Genomic DNA, 21,725 nt, shown 5'->3' on the forward strand with positions numbered 1-21,725 from the left:
CCCATAATGTCAAGCAAAGAGGCACTGATTTCGAAGGTAGGCCTTTAAATACATCCACAGGTACACCTCCAATTGACTCAAATGATGTCAATTAGCCTATCGAAAGCTTCTAAAGTCATGACATAATTTTCTGGAATTTTCCAAGCTGTTTAAAGGCAAAGTCAATTTAGTGTATGTAAACTTCTGACCTACTGGAATTGTGATAGTGAGTTATAAGTGAAATAATCTGTCTGTAAACAATTGTTGGAAAAATGACTTGTGTCCTGCACAAAGTAGATGTCCTAACCGACTTGCCAAAACTATAGTTTGTTACCAAGAAATTTGTGGAGTGGTTGAAAAACGAGTTTTAATGACTCCAACCTAAGTGTATGTAAACTTCCTACTTCAACTGTAGATGAAAGGAACTTCATCACTCACTGGAGACTTGAAAAGAACCTCACCCAGAGAGCTGTATGTCAGTGTGTGGTTAGACAGCCAAATCCTTAAAATACACCGTAGAAATACCAAGCTAGTTCTGGAACAGTTTAAGTCGTACCAAAGATTTTTATGCTCCTTGTTCTATCTGTGGTTGTACTCTACACAAAACTTATTTTAATTTGCTAGGTAAAGTGTAGGCATTCTGTATTTATAAGAAAATCAATATGATAGCCTATATACAGTAAAAAATGTTTTGTCTTTATCACACAAACACACCCATCTACTACTGTGTTCGAACCTGGTGTCCTGTACCACCAATGAACCATTTTGTATTTTCCTTTTAACTTTGCAATTTAATTGTGACATGAATCATGCATGCTGATTTTAAAATAAAAATGTATACTTTCTGGCACTGATCACCCTCAATAAGATTTCATTGATGTAACAAGGGATACAGGATTGGTCACACACGATTGTAGGTGAATGTATAAATACAATCCAGTTTAAATACAGTATAGTAATAGAACATCAACATTAGTATAGTAGAACTATAAGACAATCAGTTCCGTCAGTTCAATTAAATGAAGTTTCCCCTAGACGCTGATCAGTTTATGAGCTTTTTCATAAACGGGTGGGATCTGGATTGGGCAATAATAAACTGATCCTGGATCGGTACCTACGGGAAACTACGCTCAAGTAGGTGGAGCTTGTACGAGTTCAGTTCGGGCTACAGAGTTGCGTGGAGCAACGAAGAAAAACAAGGCATCCAGGAAAAGTTACATCCAAGTTTGTCATGGCTGCGACGGTGTGGACAGGCCGAACTCGGCAGGCAGTGACAACCCTAGGGACGGTGACAAGAGCCAGTCACTCAGCTGTCAAGTCTCACTACGACGCGGTGATCATCGGAGGAGGTAGGGGGACAAGGGGGACTGGCAAATGCTGCACCGGGCTGCATAGTGCAGGTTACGGGCTTTCCGATTCTAGTGCGGCGGTTACTTTTTTTTCACGCCGCTTGTGCAATTTTGTTGACACAAAGTTGCAGGAGCGCTATACTTGTTCAATTTTGCTGATAATTTGTACGTTTTGTTTAACGGCTTTCTTAACGGTTCACAAAACTTAATTTTATGATAATGTAAGATAGGCAGGCTACAGTGACACAACAACACTGTTATAGGCTCATTTGGACTCGTTGGCCTCCCTCTATACATTGTTTTTTTAAATGCTTTGTTAAAACCAACCCAATTTTGGTTATTTTGTAACCCAGCGTTGGGTAAATATTGGACAGAACACACACTGGGTTATTTTGACCCAGCCAGTTGAGTTGCGTGAATAACCCAAAATATTCACTGTACAAAGACTCATATCTCCCTCACTAACTTTAAGCACCAGCTGTCAGAGCAGCTCACAGATCACTGCACCTGTACATAGCCCATCTGTAAATATCTCATCCCCATACTGTTATTTATTTATTTGTTTTGCTCCTTTGCACCCCAGTATCTCAACGTGCACATTCATCTTCTGCACATCTATCACTCCAGTGTTTAATTGCTAAATTGTAATTATTTCGCCACTATGGCCTATTTATTGCCTTACCTCCTTTATCTTACCTCATTTGCACACACTGCATATATACTTTTTCTATTGTTGTTGACTATATGTTTGTTTATTCCATGTGTAACTCTGTGTTGTTGTTTGTGTCGCACTGCTTTGCTTTATCTTGGCCAGGTCGCAGTTGTAAATGAGAACTTGTTCTCAACTAGCCTACCTGGTTAAATAAAGGTGAAATAAAAACAAAAAATATATAAAAACCTTATTATTAAGTAACTGCTTCCACAGGATTTGTTTTGTTTACTCAACTTTTCATTCCAAGTGTTACCTGAACTAAAACAATTGTTTGCCAAAACTTAGCTCCAATTTAAGAAAATGTAGGCCAAAATTCAGTCAACCTTTTATTTCAAATGGTCTCATATGTTCATTCAACTAGAAAAGTATTATTTGGTTATCTTACCTAAAAAAGTCTGTGGAAGTAATTACACACACACACACACACACACACACACACACACACACACACACACACACACACACACACACACACACACACACACCCCTTCAGATTTATTGACTTATTCCACATTTAGTTGTGTTACAGCATGAATTCAAAAATGATTGGATATATTTATTTTTTCTCACACCCATCTACACACCCTGTAATGACAAAGTGAAAACATATTTTTACACATTTTTGCAAACTTATTTAAAATTAAATACAGAAATATCTTATTTACATAAGTGTTCACACTGAGTCAATACTTTGTAGAAGCACATTTTTCAGCGATTACAGCTGTAAATCTTTCTGGGTAAGTCTCTAAGAGTTTTCCATACCTGGATTGTGCAACATTTCCCCATGTTCTTTTTCTAAATTCTTCAAGCTCTATCAAATTGGCTGTTGATCATTTCTAAACAACCATTTTCAGGTCTTGCTATAGATTTTCAAGTAGATTTAAGTCAAAACTAACCTGGTTACTCAGGAACATGCACTGTCTTCTTGGTAAGCAACTCCAAAGTAGATTTAGCTTTGTGTTTTTGGTTATTGTCCTGCTGAAAGGTAAATTAATCTCCCAGTGTCTGGTGGACAGCAGACAATACATGGTTTTCCTCTAGGACTTTGCCTGTGGTTAGCTCCATTTTTTTATCCTGAAAACTCCCCAGTCCTTAACGATTACAAGCATACCCTTGGGGCGGCAGGTAGCCTAGTGGTTAGAGCATTGGACTAGTAACCGAAAGGTTGCAAGATCGAATCCCCGAGCTGACTAGGTACAAATCTGTCATTCTGCCCCTGAACAAGGCAGTTAACCCACTGTTCCTAGGCCGTCATTGAAAATAAGAATTTGTTCTTAACTGACCTGCCTAGTTAAATAAAGGTAAAAAAAAAAAAACCATAACACGATGCAGCCACCACTATGCTTTAAAATATGGAGAGTGGTAGTCAGTAATGTTTTTTATTTATTTGCCCCAAACATAGCACTCACAGCTGTAATTAAATCAAATCAAATTTGATTTGTCACATGCGCCGAATACAACAGTGAAATGCTTACTTACGAGCCCCTAACCAACAATGCAGTTAAAAAAAAAATACGGATAAGAATAAGAGAAAAGTAACAAGTCATTAAAGAGCAGCAGTAAAATAACAATAGCGAGACTATATAAAGTGGGGCACCGATACAGAGTCAATGTGCGGGGCCACCGGTTAGTTGAAGTAGTATGTACATGTAGGTAGAGTTATTAAAGTGACTATGCATAGATGACAAAGGTGATTATATCATTAACATGTATTGACTCAGGGGTGTGACATCTCTGTATTTAAGTTTCAATCAATTTGCAAACATGTCTAAAAACACGTTTTCACTTTGTCATTATGGGGTATTGTCTGTAGAGAAGTGAGAAAAAAATCTATTTTGAATTCAGGCTCTAACACAACAAAGTGTGGAATAAGTCAAGGGGTATGAATGCTTTCTGAAAGCACTGTAAAGTAGAAACAAAAAGTATGATATACTGTATAGTCAAATGTACTACTATGATGATGATTATTATGATTATAATTCTGTTAGATTATTGAACCAGAATTTAGAACCTATACGGATACCAAAGAAAGCTCAGGCTAGAATTATTCACCTGACTGGGTTATGCAGCTGCAAGAACACATACAAAGTTACAAGCACATGTATTCATGACCCCCCCCCCCCCCCCCCCCTCCCAGCTAGACCCCCTTTCGGTGTCTAGAATGAACAACCAGTCTTTATTGCTGGGCTGGTGTTCTTACTCCTCCACCCCTTTTACAGATTTTCAAATCAGTCACGAGAGGCCTTGAGTTAGGGAGTACACATTCTTGCAGTCCACTAGATAATTACTCTTCTCGTACACAAAGAGTTTAAACCTAACTTTACTTTAAATCCCCAAGATTATATTAAAACTGTATATTCATATTAAGAGTATATAATGGAATAAAAGAGTAAAGATATATTGTAGCAACTGTTCTATAACACTATCAACTCGAACTCCAGAGAAATGGCTCGTATTCAACTCTTATGGAATCATTCTTGCCCTCAGATACAGGCCCCCTTTGTATTTTCCCTTTCCCCAAATATAATGCACATAGATCATTCCATCTGACCCATAACACAATAATTACTACTGCTTGGCTAATTTTACAATTATATTAAAATGGGCTCAGGTCCATCTGATATTGACAAGATCAGAGATGTACTGTATGTTAAGCTTATTGGTCGTGTACACAGATTAGCAGATGCTACAGCAGGTGCAGCGAAATGCTTGTGTTTCTAGTAATATAATTTAAATAGAGAGCAATAGTAATTAGTGATGCACCGATATGACATTTTTGTCCGATACCGATTTCCAATATTTTCCTTGCCAAAAAAACGATACCGATACTTAAAAACTTTGCGGCCTTTTTTTTTTTTTTTTTTTTACCTTTATTTAACTAGGCAAGTCAGTTAAGAACAAATTCTTATTTTCAATGACGGCCTAGGAACAGTGGGTTAACTGCCTGTTCAGGGGCAGAACGACAGATTTGTACCTTGTCAGCTCGGGGATTTGAACTTGCAACCTTCCGGTTACTAGTCCAACGCTCTAACCACTAGGCTACGCTGCCGCCCCTTTTAAGCATTCTAGTACAGATAAATAGTTAATACACACACATGGATGCAGCGGTCTAAGGCACGGCATCTCCGTGCAAGAGGCGTCACTACAGTCCCTGGTTCGATTCCAGGTTGTATCACATCCGCATGTGATTGGGAGTCCCATAGGGCGGTTCACAATTGGCCCAGCGTCGTCTGGGTTTGGCCGGGGTAGACTGTCATTGTAAAGAAGAATTTGTTCTTAACTGACTTCAATTTCAATAGGCGAACAACAAATTGCAACCTAGCTAATACTTACCCACAAGGATTCCTAAAGCATTGCTAAGAATAATGAAAATGACTGCAGTTTCTACTGGTCATTGTTTTCAGGCTGGTTGTATTGCTGCTAGCTAGGTACCAAGCTAAAGCTAGCTACCCCAGAAGTTGCGGTCAAACAAATTATGCTTTATTACCAACACATTGTTCGTGGTTACTAGTCCAACGCTCTAACCACTAGGCTACGCTGCCGCCCCTTTTAAGCATTCTAGTACAGATAAATAGTTAATACACACACATGGATGCAGCGGTCTAAGGCACGGCATCTCCGTGCAAGAGGCGTCACTACAGTCCCTGGTTCGATTCCAGGTTGTATCACATCCGCATGTGATTGGGAGTCCCATAGGGCGGTTCACAATTGGCCCAGCGTCGTCTGGGTTTGGCCGGGGTAGACTGTCATTGTAAAGAAGAATTTGTTCTTAACTGACTTAAATTTCAATAGGCGAACAACAAATTGCAACCTAGCTAATACTTACCCACAAGGATTCCTAAAGCATTGCTAAGAATAATGAAAATGACTGCAGTTTCTACTGGTCATTGTTTTCAGGCTGGTTGTATTGCTGCTAGCTAGGTACCAAGCTAAAGCTAGCTACCCCAGAAGTTGCGGTCAAACAAATTATGCTTTATTACCAACACATTGTTCGTGGCCGGTGTTTGCAGACTTTATTGTACAGCTTTGACAGTGCTACTGTATATTTTTTTACACGCAAAGACCCAAACGGCGTTCCATAGTATGTATGTTGTGAAGCTAATAGCAGTGACGCACGCTATTGCTGTGTAACTCCGGTAGGGCAACATCTGAAAAATAACACAATTGGTAGGGTGTACCGGTGCTCGACCAGTTGGAGAAAGCCAACATCACCCACAACAGAGAGAAGGTTGATTGTCAAGGGAAATTAATTCCATTATCTTGGCTTTAATGGGTTTCAGCCTTTAAGTTGTCGCACTGAAATTTTCTTACTCTTTAAAATGACTGCTCGACTTGATGACTATTCGATCCACACAGCAGACATTGTGGGCTAGGTTAGTAATACTGTGTTGCATGTATAGCGCAAAATTTTACGTGGCGTCATTACGTCATGTACCTACGCTATATAGGTTTTGCACATCGACATTAACTACACATCGGCCGATACCGAGGTTGGCATTTTTAGCTAATATCGGCTGATTCCTATAGATATAGTAATCGCATATTTTTGTAGGCACTAACTCCGCCATGGTCGTTGAACAAAGCCTATGGGAAAATGTATGGAGATTTCATAGGGTTTCTGGATAAACGCCCAAAATAAGGTCTGTGGTAAACAGGCTTAAGAGACCTTATACGTTACGTTTGTTCTATGAGTTAATCTTCATCATGTAGCGTCACTTTTTGTGAATTTTGAAGCATTTATGTAAAAAATAAAACAACGCACATAATTCATAAAGGTTATGAATTATAAAGGCTTTATTCTTGTCAGCATTTATTCCAAAACCCTATTCTTTACGCATTCATTTTGGCCATAAGAATGGCTGAACAAACCAGAGGTAAATCATTTCTGGTTTTTAGGACTACAAGCTGGCGAGCTCTATACTATACAATACAATTAACAAAAGAGAAGAGAATCATATCTAAAGTAATGTGAGCATTACATTGTGAAAGGCAATTACTTTATATGAAAATGTATTACAATGTGAAACATGCATTTCTAGATGAAACAATGATTCAGTTTGGTGACAAAGTGACTGATTTTGTGTGTTGCACTAAGTCAATTGAAAATGTGGTTAAGAGTTTTGAAACAACTGCCTTTTTGTTTTGAGGTTCGTACTAAGAGTTGTGTAAATATACCACATACTTGTGAAAATTGCACCAAAGCGATAAAAACTAATAGTAGATATTGAATATCACTTGACATTCAACATTTTATTTAATCCAGTGGCAGGTTGTGAGCATGTTGAGAAAAGGCAAGTTGTGAGCATGTTGAGAAGTATTTCAGTGTTACAGTTACATTATCCTTATACAGTACATATGTAGGACATTTAATAGTAGAAAAGGGTATTGTAAAGCAGTTGGCTACAGTAAAAACAGAGCACAGTGTTTTATGCCATTTCTGCCACATGCCACATTATACAACATCCCCTTTTCTACTTGACTTGTCAACTGATACAGTATCGCTTTTCTCTGTGTGATAAGAGACAGGCAATAATACCCGAGAAACCAGTGTTTGGAGGATATATTGGCATGGTGTTGTTAGGCCGAGACGAAGTCCATTCATTATCTGAATTTCATTGATACACCGGCTTCTCCAAAAACAGGCTTCTCTGAATTTATTCATACTATTCCATCCTTCCACAATTAGGGCTGTTGCGGTGACTGTTTTACCGCCACACAGGTGGTCATGAGTCATGAAGGCAGTCAAATACCCATTGGTTCGTTCTAAATGTTCCGTTACCATGCTGGCAATGTTCTTATCCCTTGCTTTCTAGCTAGCCAAATTTGACTAACAGAGTCATGCAAACAGTGCAGCCAAAATACCACCAAGTAACTGCATTTCTGTATGTTTTTTTACAATGATACAGCCATAACAATGAGCTAATGAGGTGCAATTTTGCCTGCCGTGGAACATTTGTACTCTAGCCACTGTTGAGAGGAGCTAGCCAACTACACAGCTAACACAATCACTTAAAACTGAAGCTGGAAAGACAGCAAACTAGCTGAATTTCCTTTCATTTGACCTGTTTTTCTATTGACATTTCTTTGTACACATCCATAAAAATGATGCTGATTCATGATATCGACTGGCTGAGAAAAGTTGCCTGCCTGTCTCTTGTCCCGACTCCCGACACGTTCATTACTATGAGACAGCTGGAGATCGAATTTCAATATTGAAACAATGTTGCAGATGTCAGAGAGACAGAAAGGTTTCTATAAATCTCCTCTGTCGAAAACCAAATGCCAGTCTAAAAGAAATGGGAGATAATGTCTATATGCTTTTTAGAGTGGAGATCAAGTTTATAAATTGCCTGGCTGGGCTGATGAGACAGTGGATTGCGCAGTGAGATGGAACAGAGAATAGGCATTTCAATGTCATAGCCCAGGTGGTGGTAACTTGTGGAATAACCTAACATAGCAGGTTTAAAATAAACGCCTGAAACTAGATCCCCTACATAACTGTCCTTGACGAGAAAAAACAACTGTTGAGATGTTCTCTTCTGCACTGTTCAACCAATCCAGTAAATATGGAGTGTCGCCTTGTTAACGCCCAAAAGCGGAAGTCACAGGCTCTATTTCCATTTCCCCTGAAAATTGGTTGTTGAGGCATTGGCAGAGACTACTTGTGGACTAGACACCGGCTTGAATGCGGTTTTAACCAACCAATCAGCAACCAGTCTTTCGACTTTGTCCTACTGAAACACACTGGCTGATAGAGAATTATGATGTAGTATTTACAGCCACTCATACACTTCTGTAAGCCACATTAAAGCTTCAAAATCTTATCATATGATAACAACAAAACAGAACAGCTGAACCTGAATGACATTTACTTTCACGGGTGGCCAACAATGACTGAAAGCCACGCCCATACTAAGCCATGCCTTCAGTCTTCTGAGCTGACCCGCTGGTTCATATCTCATTAACCCATTTATTTTTTTAGTATAACAAAGACTGTTTGCGCTTGAACAATTTATTTATTTATATATATTTATATATATATATATATATAACCTAGCTTTCTTTTAAATAACTAATTCACAGACATCTGTTCAATACTTTTTTTCTGAGCTCAATGCGCTCATTGCACATTTTTTCCAGAGATAAATCAGATCCAGACTGAATTGTGCAGTGTAGTAGGGAGTTGTGGTTTCCAATAGGCCAATGTTCTACATAGTTTAGCCCATAAAACTTTGTAATTAAGTACAATTACCACGAACCATTGTGAATCTACTGTCCGGTCTGTGTTTCTTTTACACCTGCTACGGAAGAGAGAAGAATGCGCGATCGTGAGGTGATATAGAGAGCAGCTGTTGCTTCAAAAGGTATCTCTACCTGAAAGTACAGTATCTAAGTGATTGATAGTTGGTATTCAGTAGTATGCCTTATTTTGAAGAACTACAAAATAGTGATTTTGTCAGATAGCATAAGCAGCAGCTCTGTAGAGGTGAGATTACTTGGAATGAAATAATAAAGTAATCAAATAAAACAAATGTAATATGCACAACAACTGAAATATCTTATTGAAGTAATGTTACTAAATGATGGTTAATAAGTGATGAGCAGTAATGGGCAGTCACTACCATCATGAGACTTTTATTGTTTTATTCTGTGTTGTTAAACTCCTTCAACCCACATAATACAAAGTGCATTTAATGTTTAAAAAATGATCGAAACTAAAATTGAAAAACTGTGATTATTTTTTAATAATCGAACCGAAATTGACCTAAAAAACACTAATCGCTCAGCACTAGTGGATGAGAAACAATGGACAGGAGCCAAATTAGATTAATAGTTTCTGCAAATGTGGATACTGTCAATATATTGTTGCTGGATTTACTATAGCAATCAGGGCACTAGTATCTTTATAAACGGATGTTTGACACTCATATCATTTTTCATTGTAGGACACAATGGACTGGTAGCGGTAAGTGGATATTTGCTTATCCAAATATATCCATCTCCATGAATGTGTGACATATCAAACTTAACTTACGTGTGTGTGTCTACATGCATTTTGTTAATAGTTGTGTGGGTGTGTGTGTGTATTCACAGGCAGCCTATCTGCAGAAGGGTGGGCTGAAGACAGCAGTTCTGGAACGCAGACACGTTCTGGGAGGGGCGGCAGTGTCGGAGGAAATCATCCCAGGTGAGGTTCACTCTCTCTGGTGACAGATTCCTGCTACAGAGGGTCCCTCTGGAGGTCATGGTAGTGCAGCAGGGTGTTCAGTAGAGTCAACACAGACGCAAAAAGAGTAGAACATCTGCTCTCACAGAAAAAAATGTGTGTTCTTGTTGTAGAAGCTCAAGTTGTTAACTATGTAGTTAATGTGTTTCCTTTTCATGTCTGTATGTCTGTCTGCAGATTTCCATTTCTCCCGGTGTTCCTATCTCCTCAGCCTGCTCAGACCACACATCTTCAGAGACCTGGAGCTCAAGGTGAACGACCAGCCATCATACTTGATATATCAGTGATCTTCTATGTAACGTCTATGGTGACCCACAGGGTGTGCAGGCTTTTGAAAGAATGAATTGATCATTATGTCTTTGAATATTTGAATCAATCAGGTGTGTTACAGTGCCTATCACAAGTATTTCATCACATTTTATTGTGTTACAAAGTGGGATTAAATTAATTTACTTGTAATTTTGTGTCAACGATCTACATAAAATACTCTGTAATGTCAGTGGAAGATTACTGAAAAATAAAACAGTAATATATCTTGATTAGATAAGTATTCACCCCCCTGAGTCAATACATGTTAGAAACACGTTTGGCAGGGATTACATCTGTGAGTCTTATTAGGTTAGTCTAAGCGCGTTGTACACCTGGATTGTGCAATATTTGCCCATTTATTATTTTAAAAATTCTTAAAGTTCTGTCAAGGTGTTTGGGATCATGGCTATACAGCAAGTCTTGTCATAGATGTTCGAGCTGATTTAAGTCAAAATGGTAACTTGGCAACTCGGGAACATTCCCTGTCTTCTTGGTAAACTACTCCAGTATAGATTTGGCCTTGTTTTTTAGGTTATTGTCCTGCTGAAAGGTCTGATGTAAAGCAGACTGAAGCATGTTTTTCTCAAGGATTTTGCCTGTGCTTAGCTCCATCCCGTTTCTCTTTATCCTTAAAAACTCCCCAGTCTTTGACGATGTCAAGCATACCCATACCATGATGCAGCCACCACCATGCTATTCTGTGTATTTTTATATATTTTTTCTCTGTCATTTAGGTGATTATTGTGGAGTCACTACAATGTTGTTGATCCATCCCCAGTTCTCTCTCACCATAGGCATTGAACTCTGTAGCTGTTTTTAAATCACCACCATCCCTGAGCAGTTTCCTTCCTGTCCTGCAGTTCAGAAGGCCAACTGTTTCTTTGTGTCGGGTGGTTTAATACATAATCCACAGCATACTTATTAACTTGACCTTAAAGAGATATTCAAAGTCTGCTTATTTTTAGTGTTACCCATCTACCAATCACTGCTCTTCTTTATCAGGCTTTCGAAAAGCTCCCTGGCTTTGTAGATGAATCTGTGCTTGAAGTTCGATTGTCACGCCCTGACCATAAAGAGCCTTTTTATTCTCTATGTTGGTTAGGTCGGGGTGTGACTAGAGTGGGTAATCTAGGTTGTTTTATTTCTATGTTGGCCTGGTATGGTTCCCAATCAGAGGAAGCTGTTTATCGTTGTCTGTGACTGGGGATCATATTTAGGCAGCCATTTCCACACTGTGTTTTGTGGGATCTTGTTTATGTGTAGTTGCCTGTGAGCACTCCATAGCTTCACATGTCGGTTGCTCTTTATAGTTTTTTTTGTGCGGTTCACTTCTAATAAAATGTCGAACCGATTTCACGCTGCGCTTTTGGTCCGAATTTTATTACGACGATCGTGACATCAATACTTGACTGAGGGACCTTACAGATGTAGTACAGTTGAAGTCGGAAGTGTACATACACTTAGGTTGGAGTCATTAAAACTCATTTTTCAACCACTCCACATATTTCTTGTTAACAAACTATAGTTTTGGCAAATCGGTTAGGACATCTACTTTGTGCATGACACAAGTCATTTTTCCAACAATTGTTTACATTATAATTCGCTGTATCACAATTCCGGTGGGTCAGAAGTTTACATACACTAAGTTGAATGTGCCTTTAAACAGCTTGGAAAATTCCAGAAAAGGATGTCATGGCTTTAGAAGCTTCTGATAGGCTAATTGACATCATTTAAATCAATTGGAGGTGTACCAGTGGATATATTTCAAGGCCTACCTTCAAACTCGGTGCCTCTTTGCTTGACATCATGGGAAAATCAAAAGAAATCAGCCAAGACCTCAGAAAACCAATTGTAGACTTCCACGAGTCTGGTTCATCCTTGGGAGCTATTTCCAAATGCCTGAAGGGACCATGTTCATCTGTACAAACAATAGTACGCAAGTATAAACACCATGGGACCACGCAGCAGTCATACCACAGAGAAAGGAGACGCGTTTTGTCTCCTAGAGATACTTTGGTGCGAAACGTGCAAATCAATCACAGAACAACAGCAAATGACCTTGTGAAGATGCTGGAGGAAACAGGTACAAGCGTATCTAACGCCACAGTAAAATGAGTCCTATATCGGCCGCTCAGCAAGGAAGAAGCCACTGCTCCAAAACCGCCATAAAAAAAACAGACTACGGTGTGCAACTGCACATGGGGACAAAGATCGTACTTTTTGGAGAAATGTCCTCTGGTCTGATGAAACAAAAATAGAACTGTTTGGTCATAATGACCATTGTTATGTTTGGAGGAAAAAGGGGGAGACTTGCAAGCCGAAGAACACCATCCCAACCGTGAAGCACTGGGGTGGCAGCATCATGTTGACACTTCACAAAATAGATGGTATTATGAGGAGGAAAACTACGTGGATATATTGAAGCAACATCTCAAGACATCAGTCAGGAAGTTAAAGCTTGGTCGCAAATGGGTCTTCCAAATGGACAATGACCCCAAGCATACTTCCAAAGTTGTGGCAAATGGCTTAAGGACAACAAAAGTCAAGGTATTGGAGTGGCCATCACAAAGCCTTGACCTCAATCCCATAGAAGATTTGTGGTAGAACTGAAAAAGCGTGTGCGAGCAAGGAGGCCTACAAACCTGACTCAGTTACAACAGCTCTGTCAGGAGGAATGGGCCAAAATTCACCCAACTTATTGTGGGAAGCTTGTGGAAGGCTACCTGAAACGTTTGACCCAAGTTAAACATTTTAAAGGCAATGCTGCCAAATACTAACTGAGTGTATGTAAACTTCTGACCCACTGGGATTGTGATGAAAGAAAAAAAAGCGGAAATAAATCATTCTCTCTACTATTATTCTGACACTTCACATTCTAAAAATATAGTGGTGATCCTAACTGACCTAAGACAGGGAATATTTACTCTGATTAAATGTTAGGAATTGTGAAAAACTGAGTTTAAATGTATTTGGCTAAGGTGTATGTAAACTACCGACTTCAACTGTATGTATGGGGGACAAAGGAAGGGGTAGTCATTCAAAAATCATTACAACCCCTATTGTGTCTTACAGAGTGAGTCCATGTAACTTATTATGCAATTTTGTTAAAACAGATTTTACTCCTGAACTAATTTAGGCTTGCCTAAACAAAGGGGGTAAATACTTATGCAACAACTATATTTTAGGTATTTAATTTGTAAAAATGTGTAGAATTTTCATTTCACTTTGACATTATGGAGTATTTTGTGTTGATCAATGACAAAACAAAAGTTCAATTAAATCTATGTAGTTCAATCTGTAGCGCAACAAAATGTGAAATACACCCAAGGGGGGTGAATACTTATGATACCCACTGTGTGTGTGTGTGTGTGTGTGTGTGTTCAGAAACATGGACTGAAGCTGTACATGCGGGACCCCCATGCCTTCACCCCAATGTTGGAGGAGGGGGTAGGGGGTCTCCCCCCTCGGTCTCTACTGCTGGGTTCAGACCTGGCCATGAACCAGAGGGAGATCGGCAAGTTCTCTGAGACAGACGCCAAGGTGGGTAGCAATATAAGATGGACAGCTTACTGTACAGATGCTGTTTACTGTTGATGTTAGCTCACTTAGCTCTATTAGCTAGTACTCAGTAGGCTACAGTAAAAGGAGGAAATGGAGGGGAGTAGTGATTGTTTTCCCCTCTCCTTGTTATGTAATTAACAGTAACTCTTTCTGTGCCTCTCCCTTTCCCTCTCCCATTCTCCCTCTTTGCCTCTCCCTTTCCCCTCCTACCCCTCTGCCCTACTCCAGGCGTACCCAGAGTTTATAACCCACCTGGATAAGTTAGCGGTGGCCATCCATCCCCTCCTGGACTCGCCTCCAGTAGACATCGCAGGGTTAACCGGCGGGGCCCTGAGGAGGAGGATGGCAGCACTGAGGAGTGCCTTGCCCCTTGTCCAATGTGGTACTAAGTTGTTTTCCTACACATTTGTAGGGTGAATAAACACAGCTGAAATGTTAAATAACTACTGTATTATTTATAATACAATACATTTGTTTTTTATTTTTCAATATATTACATAATAATATTCACCTGTTCTGTTGTGTGTTTACAGGCCTGAAACTGGGCAAGAACATTCCAGACTTCTATGAGATCGTAACTGCACCAATAATGAAGGTTGATAGACCACCTATATCACTTTGTTTCTTTCACTTATCATCGCTTCCATTTAGACTATGATTAGTAGAATGATGTGAGTTGGCCTACTCACACTCTCCAGTACCACCTTACTTAATTAACAGGCATGGGTCCATTCAGACTGAATTTCTGCTGTGTAACTCCTGTGTTCCCTTTCAGTATATACTATGGGGAGTCAACGACCAATCATATTCACCTGAAGTAAACTGAAATCATGCCCAACGGGCCAATGGATGCAGAGTTTGCCCTCGGAAGCTCCACCTTCCTGGCTATAATACCAGGGGTCGCATTAATTTCCTAAATTCTCCAGCTCTTTAGCTGGCCTGAAGGAAGAACGTGTCACGCAATTGACAAACTTTTCAGATGCCGTTCCAGCAGGACAGCTCCTCTCAGACCCTGAAGTATTACGACAGCTCCTCTGGCACTTTATTGGGCCAGCCCTGTGTGATGAAGGTCACCAGCTTGGAGAGAGTGGGGTCGTCTGCTGATGCCTTCTGGAGCTCCTGCAGTGTTGGAGTGCAGTGGGGAAATCCCCTCGGCAGAGAGGTGAAATCACACAGAGTCAATGGCAGGGGTGGAGAAAAAACACTTTTCTCCATTGAGAGTGAGGTTGTGTTGTGCCAGTGCAGTGAACACGCTGTGTAGGTGCACATCATGGACCCTGATGGTAGGCCTGTGAACAACGATATCATCGAGGTAGATGGCCACCCCTGGGATCCCCGCGTAGAAAGACATCAAGATCTTTTGGAAGCAGCTGGGGGCAGAGCTGAATCCAAATGCCATGCGCTTGTAGCGGAAGACCCCTAAGTGGGTGATGAACGCTATGAGGTTGTGGCTGCTTCGGTGTAGCAGCACCTGTAGGTATCCCTGGAGCTGTAGAACAGGGCAGTGAACTCTTCTGCAGGGGGTATTTGTCTGGGATGATGGCCATATTTGCTGCTCTAAGGTCCACACAGGTGGAATGATCTCTTTTTTAACACCACCAGGTTTGCGATCCAGGGGGATGCATCAATAGCCTCGATGATGTCTTCCTCTAGCTGGCACCGGAGCTCGGCATCGATGTCTGCATGCAGGGCCAGTGGGACACATCGTAGAGGTTGTATGATGGGGGTCTCTCCACTTGAGAGTGGGGCGTCTGCGTGTATAGGGTCTGAGCAGAGCGGTCCGTGTCAGTGAGAGCAAGAGGCTGGAGAGGGGAGGCTGGCTTTGCAGCAGATTCTGCAGTGGACTCCACAACAGCAGTTCTTTTAGCCTAGCATCACTCACGTCTTGTAAGCCCAGTGCAGTAATGTACGTTTCAAAAGATGGAATCCATTGAGTCCATGGAACCGGGGGCTCACCAGGCAGAGCGAGGAAGGGAGAGGGTGGTGGTAGGGAAAATTCAGCCATCCTAGTAGCCAAATGTTGAGTTTGAAGGTTAGAAACAACCACAGGTGTTAGAGCTAACTGTACTTGTTTAGTCATAAAGTCAACTGAACAATACAGAACGTGGGGTGTAACGTAACCCTAGGGTCAACCACTGTAACAATAACATCTCGCATGACTGTTCTACTGTACAGACATAACAATTATCACTTGTGAATGATGTATTATCACTTGTGAGTGATGCCCAGCTTGTGCAGTAAGGCAAGAAACAGCACATGCCTTTTTTGGGGTGATTTTTTCCCCCCCAAATCATAGTCACACACATCGTGTAGCCTATCCCATAGGCCTATATGTTTTGATAAGGTTTGTATCACAATTAAAGTGGCCAAATAACTCCAAACGTAGCGTAGAAGCCTAAGACCCCCTGGAACATGGTTAGAGGTTAGAGAGCACATAGCCTACAGAGCCTAGCGAAATGTGTTCTTATAAACTCAGTCATTGCGCAATCGCGTGTGAAAACAGTTTTGACTGGACACTATTTAAAAGAGGATCCTAGCTTTCCCATGCTGTGGTATTTATTTCATTTTCATCATTTAACAGATGCTCTTATCCAGAGAAACTGAGGTTAAGTGCCTTGCTCAAGGGCAAATCAACAGATGTTTCACCTAGTCAGCTGGGGATTTGAACTAGCAACCTTTCAGTTACTGGTCCAATGCTCTTAACCACTAGGCTACCTGCCTAGTCAATTCTTAAGATTAAGCACATTAATCCGCTTTTCAACCGGTGTAGCCTAACTGGCATACATAGGCGACGAGTGAGTTTCAAGTCTGGAGAAGATCATTTTCACCATAAAAATGCACCTTTATGGCTTCCTAAGTGGTGCAGCGGTCTAAAGCACTGCTTCGCAGTGCTAGAGGCATCATTACAGACCCGGGTTCGATCCCGGGCTGTGTCATGATCGGGCAGCGCACAATTGGCCCAGCGTCATCCGGGTTAGGGGAGGGTTTGGCCGGGGGTGCTTTACTTGGCTCATCGCGCTCTAGTGACTACTTGTGGTGGGCCGGGAACCTGCAGGCTGATCTCAGTTGTCAGTTGAACAGTGATTCCTCCGACACATTGGTATGGCTGGCCTCCGGGTTAAGCGGGCGGGTGTTAAAGAAGCTCAGTTTGGTGGGTAATGTTTTGGAGGACACATGACTGGACCTTCACCTCCCGAGCCAAATGCAGAGTTGCAGACAAGATCGAAATTGGGGAGTAAAAGGGGCTAAAATACAACAAAAAATTATAATAATAAAGCACCTTTATAATAAAGAATTACATGCATAATCGCATTTATGTAAGTTTGCCTATTATTCCTAATGTGATGAGTAGATTGGATAGTCATAATTTAGGCTAATACTATAACGCAATCACTGTTTGCAAAAAAAATAAAATGTTCAATGCATGGCTGAGCTCATGTAGCATAGAGCAGGCTATATCAGATACATTTCTTCTTTCTTTGCATGGGAAAAATGTGGCCTTTTATAAACACATTTCATGCAATTCTACTACACTTTATATGACTGGAGACATTAGCAGAATATGTTTTATAGGACAAATGATATGGTAGCCTACTGCTGACGATGACAAAAAGGTACATAAAAACCTGGTGGGGACCGGGGGTTGGAGTCAGAGAGGGAGTGTGTGTGTTCCAGACTGTACCTGGTGGGGACAGGGGGTTAGAGTCAGAGAGGGAGTGTGTGTGTGTGTTCCAGACTTTACCTGGTGGGGACACGGGGTTGGAGTCAGAGAGGGAGTGTGCCGCTGGACTTAACTGTAGCCAGGTGGTCTTTGTGTGTGTGTCAGTGTGTGTGTGTGTCTGCGTGGAATGGTTGGAGTCAGAGAGGGAGTGTGTGTGTTCCAGACAGTACCTGGTGGGGACCGGGAGTTGGAGTCAGAGAGGGAGTGTGTGTGTTCCAGAGAGTACCTGGTGAGGACAGGGGGTTAGAGTCAGAGAGGGAGTGTGTGTGTTCCAGACTGTACCTGGTGGGGACAGGGGGTTAGAGTCAGAGAGGGAGTGTGTGTGTTCCAGACAGTACCTGGTGGGGACAGGGGGTTGGAGTCAGAGAGGGAGTGTGTGTGTTCCAGACAGTACCTGGTGGGGACCGGGGGTTGGAGTCAGAGAGGGAGTGTGTGTCCATATAATAGGCCTACGAGAAGGGGAGATACTAATAGAATATGATATCCATCTAAACTGGAGGAGGAAATTATTGTCCAAAAACAAACTTTTAAGTATCACTGACCCAACAATGATAAATAGTGAATATCTGCAGCGTGCATATTGCAGATGCTCTCCGCCGGTGGCAATAAGATAGGCTATACTTTTTGTTCGCTCAATTAAATTGTGAATTTTGATAACTAATAGACATTAGTATTTTCATTGTTTTCTCCTTACAGCACCACCATTTGCTTTCCAAACTATGTTTTCCCACATTGTATTTTGAAATATTGCGATATGCCTGGCTTAGCCTCTACTTTTCACAGACAGTCGCAACTCAGCAATAATCTGCCCAAATTGCAAGAGCTACCTTTCCTTCTGGCTATAGGCAATTGATTTTAAACAATCCACAAACCTTACTTAAAAAAAATAATCAAAATATTATCTGTGGCCAAATCATGCTTTAGTAGCCTATTTAGAATAATTTTATTTATTTATGTATAGGCAGGAGACGGTTCATTAGGCTATATAATTTTGGCAATTTAATTACAGTGGGGAGAACAAGTATTCGTTAACTGTATAAAAGACACCTGTCCACACACTCAATCAAACAGACTCCAACCTCTCCACAATGGCCAAGACCATCAGGGATAAAATTGTAGACCTGCACTAAGCTAGGATGGGCTACAGGACAATAGGCAAGCAGCTTGGTGAGAAGGCAACAACTATTGGCGCAATTATTAGAAAATGGAAGAAGTTCAAGATGACGGTCAATCACCCTCGGTCTGGGGCTCCATGCAAGATCTCACCTCGTGGGGCATCAATGATCATGAGGAAGGTGAGGGATCAGCCCAGAACTACACGGCAGGACCTGGTCAGTGACCTGAAGAGAGCTGGGACCACAGTCTTAAAGAAAACCATTAGTAACACACTACACTGTCATGGATTAAAATCCTGCAGCGCACGCAAGGTCCCCCTGCGCAAGCCAGCGCATGTTCAGCCCCGTCTGAAGTTTGCCAATGACCATCTGGATGATCCAGAGGAGGAATGGGAGAAGGTCATGTGGTCTGATGAGACAAAAATAGAGCTTTTTGGTCTAAACTCCACTCGCTGTGTTTGGAGGAAGAAGAAGGATGAGTACAACCCCAAGAACACCATCCCAACCGTGAAGCATGGAGGTGGAAACATCATTCTTTGGGGATGCTTTTCTGCAAAGGGGACAGGACGACTGCACCGTATTGAGGGGAGGATGGATGGGGCCATGTATCGTGAGATCTTGGCCAACAACCTCCTTCCCTCAGTAAGAGCATTGAAGATGGGTCGTGGCTGGGTCTTCCAGCATGACAACGACCCGAAGCACACAGCCAGGGCAACTAAGGAGTGGCTCCGTAAGAAGCATCTCAAGGTCCTGGAGTGGCCTAGCCAGTCTCCTGACCTGAACCCAATAGAAAATCTTTGGAGGGAGCTGAAAGTCCGTATTGCCCAGCGACAGCCCCGAAACCTGAAGGATCTGGAGAAGGTCTGTATGGAGGAGTGGGCCAAAATCCCTGCTGCAGTGTGTGCAAACCTGGTCAAGAACTACAGGAAACATATGATCTCTGTAATTGCAAACAAAGGTTTCTGTACCAAATATTAAGTTCTGCTTTTCTGATGTATCAAATACTTATGTCATGCAATAAAATGCTAATTAATGACTTAAAAATCATACAATGTGATTTTATGGATTTTTGTTTTAGATTCCGTCTCTCACAGTTGAAGTGTACCTATGATGCAAATTACAGACCTCTACATGCTTTGTAAGTAGGAAAACCTGCAAAATCGTCAGTGTATCAAATACTTCTTCTCCCCACTGTACAATTATTTTAGGTAAAGCTTAGATCCCCCCCTAGCCTTATGGACACTCACCTGTTATTTGCCTTACACATTTTTTTGACCGCCATAGCCCTATATGGGACGGGTTCGGCAGGGCCGGCGTAGAGCTTTACTCAAGAAAACCTGCATTGTCATCTGTTCTTCTCAATGAGGGATCTGGACGCTCCATTGGGAACAGATGCTTTGGTGTATCAGTGGCCTCAGACCCTGCTCTATGCGTTTCCTCCGGTGGACCTGATTCAGGCCACTGTGGAGAAGGTCAGTCAGGAGGGTCTGTTGTTGATTCTGGTGGCTCCCCGTTGGCCCAGACAACCCTGGTTCCCGGAGATCATCCACCTGTTGGGCTGAGACCCGTGGAAGGTTCTGTGTTGTCGGGATCTATTGTCTCTGGCACACTAGACAGTTTGGCACCCACGACTGCAGTTATGTATTCTGTGATTGTATACATGCATTGTTTTGGACTTACGGTTCCTTGTACAAGTTCTGACATTTCAGGCTCGCAAGGTAAGTATTGTTCTTGGAACCGTCAGTTCAATGGACTTGAGCTGCAGTGGCAGCGTGTCAGTGCACATAGCCAAGTTGCAGCAGGTTCTGGTTCCCTATATGGGGCTCTGCCATTTCAGGCTTCTCAGAAAAGTATTAGGGAAAAATGTGGTTTCTGTAACCCATTTTTGGAGCTGGTGGAACTTGTGTGTGCTTGGTTGCCGTGGGCCTCCTAGTTTGGTACCCTCTAAGCCGGATTGGGGCGTGCTTGTACTGTATATCCTCATAGTATGTTATACCGAGTGACTGACTGAAATGGAGCATACATTTATGAATATAACTACTGTTCCCTAAAGGAGGGAACGAGGTATAACATATTTTGGGCCCGCACCTTCAGGTGATTTGAGCTCACTGAAGAGCAGTACTGAATTGAGTGAATTAATGCGAGCCCCGGTATTATAGCTATGAAGGCGGGGCTTCCGAGGGCACGCTCGGTAACCATTGGACCGTTGGGTGTGATTTCAGTTTTCTTCCTGTGAATATGTTATACCTAGTTCCCTCCTCCAGGGAACAGTAGTTATATTAATATCTGTACGTTCTACTCTGTTTCTCAGATCCTAAACCAATGGTTTGAGTCAGAACTGTCTATATATATATATATATATATATATATATATATATATATATATATATATACACACACACACACACAGTTGAAGTCGGAAGTTTACATACTCTTAGGTTGGTGTCACGTTCCTGACCTCTTTCTGTTAGTTTGTTGTATGTGTTAGTTGGTCAGGACGTGAGTTTGGGTGGGCATTCTATGTTTTCTGTTTCTATGTTGGTTTAAGGGTTGCCTGGTATGGCTCTTAATTAGAGGCAGGTGTTTGGCGTTCCTCTAATTGAGAGTCATATTTAGGTAGGTTGTTTCACAGTGTTCGGTGTGGGTGGTTGTCTCCTGTGTCAGTGTTTGTCGCACCATACGGGACTGTTCGGTTTGTTTTGTACATCGTCATTTTGTGTAGTCTATTTTCCCTGTTCGTGCGTTCTTCGTG

General features: G+C 41.5%; 1 protein-coding gene across 2 annotated transcripts in view; it reads left to right on the forward strand.

The window, feature by feature from the left end:
- Positions 1-1,128: 1,128 nt before the first annotated feature.
- The window catches only part of pyroxd2 (pyridine nucleotide-disulphide oxidoreductase domain 2), a 34,603-nt gene continuing 14,006 nt past the window's right edge, over positions 1,129-21,725 (forward strand). For both annotated transcript variants that reach the window (XM_055929547.1, XM_055929557.1), the window contains exons 1-7: positions 1,129-1,328; positions 9,987-10,006; positions 10,135-10,228; positions 10,445-10,518; positions 13,961-14,116; positions 14,366-14,519; positions 14,671-14,732. In XM_055929547.1, coding sequence (XP_055785522.1) covers positions 1,211-1,328; positions 9,987-10,006; positions 10,135-10,228; positions 10,445-10,518; positions 13,961-14,116; positions 14,366-14,519; positions 14,671-14,732 — 678 coding nt within the window. In that variant the 5' untranslated portion in view covers positions 1,129-1,210. The remainder of the gene's footprint in view (positions 1,329-9,986; positions 10,007-10,134; positions 10,229-10,444; positions 10,519-13,960; positions 14,117-14,365; positions 14,520-14,670; positions 14,733-21,725) is intronic.

This window comes from Salvelinus fontinalis, chromosome 1, assembly GCF_029448725.1.
Source record: "Salvelinus fontinalis isolate EN_2023a chromosome 1, ASM2944872v1, whole genome shotgun sequence".
NCBI lineage: Eukaryota > Metazoa > Chordata > Actinopteri > Salmoniformes > Salmonidae > Salvelinus > Salvelinus fontinalis.